The sequence below is a fragment of the Dermacentor variabilis genome, chromosome 1 (assembly GCF_050947875.1).
Source record: "Dermacentor variabilis isolate Ectoservices chromosome 1, ASM5094787v1, whole genome shotgun sequence".
In the NCBI taxonomy this organism is placed as follows: Eukaryota; Metazoa; Arthropoda; class Arachnida; order Ixodida; family Ixodidae; genus Dermacentor; species Dermacentor variabilis.
In genome coordinates, this window is record NC_134568.1 from 285,323,003 (window position 1) to 285,330,926 (window position 7,924).

The 7,924-nt window shown below is 44.6% G+C and overlaps 1 protein-coding gene across 1 annotated transcript; it reads left to right on the plus strand.

Moving 5' to 3' along the window:
• LOC142573840 (uncharacterized) lies at positions 1–730 on the plus strand. The gene has a single exon (XM_075683076.1). The coding sequence runs from the start codon at positions 140–142 to the stop codon at positions 560–562; it is 423 nt and encodes a 140-aa protein (XP_075539191.1). The 5' UTR covers positions 1–139; the 3' UTR covers positions 563–730.
• Positions 731–7,924: the final 7,194 nt, after the last annotated feature.

Below are 7,924 nucleotides of genomic sequence, written 5' to 3' on the forward strand. Positions count from 1 at the left end.
GAAAGACGACGTGTTGTATCTGTGCGCGAGCGAACGCTGTGCGCGGTGCGTGGCCTTCTTCCCCGTTCGAACCTTTCTGGGGCCCTCTGGAAGTTCAACAGCGAAGGGAATCCTCTGGAGTCAAGCGGATCGCTGCAAGATGGATGTCGGACCATCGAAACGCGCACACGGCTCGGATCATCTGCAAGGACTCGACGAGGCATCAGCAAAGCGCCCTAGACTTACACCTTCGTCAGATACCCCACCGACTGCTCCGGCAATGGCTCATCAAATGGATCCTTCACCGTCCGCCGGCGTCCCAGTAGCCAACATGCATGAGGAGATGCAGTGGATACACTATCATCAGGAGCTTTGCCTCCAGTGGGCCGCGTCCAATGCCAGGGTTCCAGAAGGTCCCGTAAGTTCGCTGCTTCGGCAGGCCTCCATGGAGGAAGACTTGCCACCTGCCCATCTGGGCCATGCTCCTTTCATCAACTTCCAAATGGGCCTCATTTGCGAGCGCATGATGAAGGAACGCCAGAACCGCACGCGTGAGGAGTTCGACCATGTGTTCTCTGCGTAACCCTCTGAGCAGCGCTGCGCATTTCTTCAACGTGATGGGCGTCGCTTCGCAAGGGGACATGCGCGAGCTCTGGCACGAGGAAGCACCAGGAAGAATCCTACTGGCAAAGCCTGCACTGTACAGCAGCAATAAAGGTCGGGACTGAACGCATGAGTCTGTCCTACAGTGGCGTGTTTATTTTATGGAGAAAAAATTCGCACCCGCCAGAGGTGCTCAGGGGCCATGGAGTTTAGATGCAGAGCTCGCGGTCACGAGTTAATTTCCGGCTGCGACGGCAGCAAACCTAATGTGCTGGGATGAAAAAAAAAATGAAGCTAGTAAACTGAGCATTATCCGCACATGGAACCCCAAGTGGTGGAAATTAATCCGCGACGCGGCTTACTATTCCGCCATACACTCGTGTCTTTGGAACACAGGGCCCCATGCAGCGCAGTTTATTAATAAAATGTAATTCTGTGAGGTAGGTCTGCATAACGTGAGCGAGAATGGAGCTGGGAAGGCAAAATGCATAGCTGGTGTCGTCGTCATCAATATCATTATCTTTATCCATGTATTCGACGGGGCTCAGAAAGGTAGTCGGCGGATTGGTTGTTCCTCAATGAAACGGCGCAATGCACTCTGGAGGATCGGCCATGAATCGGGCAATACAAGGGTTAAAGTTGTGCAATCAAATTTGCTGCTTTTGTAAGTGGCTAAAATTAAAGATAAATTACAATTACGTGAAGTCATAGTAAAATAAAATATGTGAATATAAAAAGAAGAAAAAAGAAAGATGTTGGAATGCAACACTTTTTGTTTCGCTCAGAAAATTGAAGTGGGCACCACAAACATTAGTCAGGCTAAAACCTGGTTCGAAAGTAGCAAAAAGCTAACCAATGTGGCATATTTTTTTTTTTATCTCGTTGCTTCTTTACGACTGCCCCATGGGCTGCGGTGCTAGTGCCGCCGAGGAGCCATTACCAGCTACAACAGAGAAGACGCGATGGACCGAAAGCGTGGATGGGATCCACAGGTGTAGCAAAGCAGCTGTTGATTTTGATCTGTACACTGCAGCGCCTGCTTGGGCGTCTCCTAATACATTTATTGTGATTCGCATTCTTTTCCTACTTCGGCCGTTTTGAGCCTACCTATCTATCTATATTGTTAGGCCGACCCAGTGACCCAAGTTGTCTACCAGTCAGGGCTACAGGGGATGCGCTCGTGCATGGTCGTAGTGCCATCGTCATTCCAGCGTCGCGATCTTACTCACCTCATGACGTCGTTGGTTCTTTATTCTATGGTCATACGCCTTCGTCGATCCATCGACGTCCTTCCTTCTTCGTCATTCTGTTGTTGATAGTGCTGTCGGCAATCAATTGTTATTATGCCTCCATTATCCTAACATCGTGTCATTGCGTCTTCATCAGATAGTCGCTACCATGCATCCGTTATCACCGTCGTCGTCATGCTATCGTGGTCATGCCATCGTCTTTCCAGCTTCGTCATCCAGTTGCCCTTCCGCCTTCGTCACGCCATTGTCTTCATACCATCGTCGTTATCCCATTGTCCTCATGTCGTCGTCACGCTGTCGACCTTATACCACCGTTATCATTTAGCAGTCGCCTTGTAGTCGCCATGCCGTCGTCGTCATGCCACCTGCGTCATTCCACAGTCGTCACTCCGTCGGCATCGTATGGTCTTCATACCGCCATGCTCACAGGCGACCTTGAAAAGCCAGTGCCATAGCCAAGTGGGACAACACTGGTGCATGTCATATACCGAGTGTTTTTGAGAAGACTTTCGGTAATTCTTTTAAAAATCATGCGCGGCAGGTAACGCAATTATAATTTTTGAGGTGGATTGCGAATCGGGTGGATATTACCTTGGCGAGAAATCGAAATCCATAATTGAATAATTAACAAAAATTCCCTGATTATAACTAATTACAGCACACATTGCAACTTATAAAGTGTAGCCTGGGAGTTTGCAAGGTAGTTCCGATTGGAACGAATTCTCCAGATGGCACCAGCTTAGGGATATTAATTTCCGAACTTTGCGAAGAAATACATTGGTGGTCAAGTTACTTTTGTGCTTCAATGCATAAAACGGCATTTTGTTGAAAATGTAAGTGGAACAACAGTGCATATTTACAGCAGGTTTGACGATGCATATCTCGGAAGTGATGTAATGCACAGAATTCAAGTGGACATGCCTTGCAGTGGCAGAGTTAAAATTTGTAAAATGTCATATGTTACACAAGGTAATTAGTTAAAAACTTAGTGAATATTTGTTAAGTAGTAGACATGGTACTTCGATTTCTTGTGCAAATAATGTCCGCCTCTTCGAGTAGACCAGCTCAAGGACTAGAATTTTTGAACAGATAATATTTAAAGATTACTGAAGGTCTATGCAGAAAAACCCGGTATAAGCCACCGTAACTTAAATTTCGGCATGACGACTACAGATGTTAACAATACCAAACTTCAGAAATATGGTCTGTCGCTACATTGCTCAAGTGCTAACCACATTACCATCAACAGTCATCTTGAGGTAAGAGTTCTGTCCTTATATTTTTTTCTAGGCTCATTCATCATCATCACGAACCTATTTTAAGTCCACTGCAGGACGAAGGCCTCTCCCTCTAATCTCCGATTACCCCTGTGCTGCGCCAACTGATTCTAACTTGTGCCTGCAAATTTCTTAATTTCATCACCCCACCTAGTCTTTGCCATCCTCGACTGCATTCTGCCTATCCTATCTGCCTATCATTCTTTGTTCCAACGCTTTTTGTGCAGTCCTTAACTTGTTTTCGAGCTTGTTTGTCAGTTTCTGCCCCATATGTTAGCACAGGTAGAATGTACCAATTATACACCTTCCTTTTTAATAATCATGGTAAGCTTCCACTAAGAATCCGAGAATGCCTGTCGTATGCGCTCCAACCCAATTTTATTCTGTAAATTTCCTCATGATCAGGCTCCCTTGTGAGTAATTGTCCTAGGTAAAAGCATTCCTTCGCGCTCTAGAGCCTGACTGGCGATCCTGAACTCTTGTTTCCTTGCCAGGCTATTTATTAATCATTATCTTTGTTTTTTGCATGTTAATCTTCAACCCCACTCTTACACTCTGTTAAGGTCCTCAATCATTTGTTGTAACTTATCCCCAGTGTTGCTGAACAGGACAATGTCATCTGCAAACCGAAGGTTGCCGAGATATTTGCCGTTGAGCCTTACCCCTAAGCCATCCCAATTTATTAGCTTGAACACTTCTTACAAGAACGCAGTGAATAGCATTGGAGTGATTGTGTCTCCTTGTCTGAGCCATTTCTTTATAGGTCTCATCCTACTTTTCTTGTGGAGAATTGGGGTAGCTGTGGAATCTTCGTAGACATTTCTTGCAATTTTCCCTTCCTATTGCATTTTAGGAATTTTTATGGAAACTGTCGGTGCATTCATATCTCGTCAAAATAACAAAAACAAAATGGGAGGAGTAGATGAAGAATACCAGAGAAAGATGTATGGCCACCAACAAAACATTTAGTTGTTTAGAAAAAATAATGGTTATAATGTAACTCTTTTTCTAGCTTCAGTGTGGAAGCCTCACCACAGAAGACATAAGAATAGGACGAGCTGAAAGATATCACGAGATCTTTTTAACACAATTGAAAGGTGTGAAAAAAAAAAGAAAATGCATTAGCCTCCCCGAATTGATCTATAATCCGGGATTAGAATACGCTATACAATGATGTGCACTGCAAAGCCCCAGAGAGCCCTCTGAGTAGCTGTCTACGCGTACAGTAAGCAACAGGAAGAAGGTAAGCAAAGGACGCAAAAGGAAGGGGGGGAAGCAGACTTCCATGGAAGCATGAGCTCGACGTTAACAGGAGGTGGTTTGCAAGTGAAAGTTCAATTTGAGTACTAAACAAACAGGTGAATGGCAGAATCATATACCTAACATGTGAAGAACACTGCGCGTGACTTGCCGAGTGTTTGCATCATCCTCCCTGTGGAGGACAGTGGCTTGCGAGGTTGAAGTGATTCGCAAAATGTCTTCCACCACTGGTCCACCATACTGTCCATACGAAGTTGAATGTTGTTTTTTTGTACACGTTGAGCATCTCAGTGATAGGAAAATGACTCGGTGCTCTTGCATTTCCTTTTGGCACGCCTACGAATGGTTCGAATTTGCTCAGTTCCACGTCGAAATCTGTACGCTTTGTTGTGTATGTAAAGGTGTACTTAGCCCCTTCCATCACACTTGTACTTGAGGTCCTCAATTACAGGCAAGACAAGCTTCCTTGCATGCCTTTTCCACCTTTTTCTTCCAAGTTGACCATTTTACTTATTAGTAAATAGAAAAGGAGGAGCTGCCAAACTCTAGGATTCTCAAATAGGTGGGAATATGGTCACTGCAGCGAGCCTCAATATCAGAAAACCATCGAACATGTGGCTCAAGACAGCGTGACATCAAAGTAATATCCAAGCAACTGCTATAAGTCGACCGTGCAAGTACGTTGGACTGCAAACGTTCATGATGCTCAGTTTGTGGTTGTAAGCAAATTGCATAAGTTTCTGCCCCCTGGAATCGATTCTGGAGCTTCAGCAAAGCAAATTATGAGCACTGAAGTCACAAGTTACGAGTTCAGGGTCTAGGAGTCACCATCAAGATGTCTCGCAGTCGATCGCATTCGAACAGACTAGATTGGGAAATTTAGGTACCGATAAGGGGTGAAAACCACTTTCATTGTAATGCGGGGACACAAATGCTGGTTTTCATCATGAAGTCGCACCGAATGGGGAATGTACGTTAGTTCTGTGGTTATAAGCAATTAATTTGCTAGGTTCTCCGCACATCTACGGTCGATGAAATGAAAGCGCCGTACCAAGAGAGCCTTAATCCTTCTGACACGCTGGGTTACCAATATAGGAAATCCTTAGGTGAAAATGTATTGACGAAAACATGATATCCGTGATTGAAGTCATCAGGCATTGTACTGTAATATCACTGAACTGCGTACTTTAGCGCGAAGTCAAGGCAGCGGACGAGCCATGGCGCCTTTACGCAAGGTTTTCAAGCACTGGGTTTAGAGCATTCAAATTTTGCACTCCACTTCGAGCAGTTGGTGAATTCCAATTGCCCACAACCACGCGAATCACTTATCAGAGACGTGAACATCGTCCCAATTTGGCAGTCCCGCTTTTGGGTGAGGCACAGAGCATTGTGGTACCCCTCCTTGCTGAAGCTTATCCACAACACTTATCCTTCGCAATGGAAGCCATGCTTCTCCATGGCATTCATTTCATCTGCTGTATTCTTGGTGCACGGATTGGATACTTTCTGCAGCACTAGCACAGTGAATAACAAGAGGCTTTGAGGAACGTATCTTCTGCGTGCGCCGAGTAGAAGTCCTTGACAAGCGTCTGCAATGAGAATGTCGCCCGTCAGCAGCTGCTTCTCGACGAGTCTCTCACCATTTTTTTCCAAACGAAAAGTCCCAGCTTAACCTTTGGATAGTCCTTTAATGAGCTGTCATGGGGCCCCTCACAGCTTGGAAATCTACAAGCTTTAGCCTGGCAATTGCCTGCATAATGTTGTGCAGCAGGACGGGAACACATAGTAGTATTTGCAGATGTTGCTCGAATGACCTGGCACTTCTCGCATTTTCGGCTCTCAAGTTGCTTGGGAATAAATGGCTGGACAGGATGACACAAATGACGAAGCTTTACATGCGATGGAAGGCAGTCACTCTTCAAGATGATCTTTACACCTTGGGAATTTCAGAGAGGTGGCACCTCGGATATCTTGATGTTCCGAAAGTGCACAGAGGGTTAGGGGCGACTCCGTACTGGAGGGCTCCATGTTAATTTTGACGACATGGAGTTCATTAATATGCACCTATATGCAAGTGCATGAGCATTTCCTTCTCATTTTTTTTTAAATTTTGCCTCCTATCTTAAGAATGCAGTCGCCATGGCCAGTAATCGAACCCACAAACTCATGCTCAGCACACAGCACTGCAACAGCTGAGCCACCACGGCAACAAACACTGGAGAAAGCATGAGAATTGCGCATGCGATTCTCATGTTTTTTTTTTGTTGTTGTTCATCTAGTGACACTGTCTAACTATTTTTTCGTGGCAAAAGTCTTCATCCTCAATTCATGCTCTTCGCTCAAACTATTTTTTCGTGGCAAAAGTCTTCATCCTCAATTCATGCTCTTCGCTCAATGAAGGCTAGTTCAAAGTGCCAGCATTCATTATATTTGAAAGACGATATCACAGTAAGTGCATCGCAGGATGCATGTAGTGCTGAAACAAATAATTATACTATAACGGAATAGCACGGCAGCCACTTCATACGAAAATCTGTTTTCTCCGATAAGGTGTCCAATGTTGTGGTCCTTGACTGCAAGGCCAAGATTGATTTTCAGAGAGCCTCGATTTTGATGCTGGTCGAGGCCCCACGAGAACGACAAGGTCACATGCAAAGCGAGAGCATTATGGCTAGCAGATAAAATTTGCCAGCTCTCCCTCAATCACTGTCATAACTGTGCAGAGTTTTCACAGCCCTTCATTGCAATTTACTTTTACATTATACAGCAGTATACTATAGTGTTTCAGCATATCTAACCTGAATGGCACTTCACAAAGAGGCCTTGAAGCCACTGGCAACTGTTAGCTGTTCCCGCTCAACAGGAACAAGACTTTTGTATAATTAAGTTTTCCTTCAGAATGGCCATAATGTTGCAAAATGCAAAACACCTGGTCTGAAAACCTCCAGTTCACAGAATTTCATGGCAAAAAAAAAACTGGCCTATTGAAATGCACCTTCAACAAAAGTTGATCTGCCAGTGAGGACAATCTGGCACCATCTTGCATGTCCACACCCCATTCGCATTTTAATTCCTCACCAGCTCTGCACCACCTTACTCTCTCAGACACACCATTACATTATACGGGTGAGGAACCCACCATAACGACATGCACCCACAAGGGTTCTTGCATCCACTCAACAATTTACAACTGTTGCACTGCTAGCTACAACATAAATTACTATCAGAAAATTATTCTGCATGTTTGCACTGCAAAGTGCATAAATGGGTTTTATGCTTCAAAGGTATCAACATTTTCCAAAATCTCTTCGTTTTCTGTAATGTAAAATGCAGAAGCACAGCTAAGGATCAAACCTGCCGCCCTGCACCTCATATTGCAACTTCTAGCAATGGTGTCTTATTGTTAAGAAGGAATACAACACAAAGGACAAGGTAGCTATGTCTTTTCAGTTTGCCCATTTTTGTTTATCACAATTTTGTAATTACTACATTTCACCACTAGTTCCATCTGCAATTGCAGAAGGAGATATAACAGCAAAGACAACAGCCACAATG

What these genes read in the sequence shown, in the direction of transcription:
- LOC142573840 (XM_075683076.1), top strand. Translation starts at nt 140, where the DNA reads ATGGATGTCGGACCATCGAAACGCGCACACGGCTCGGATCATCTGCAA.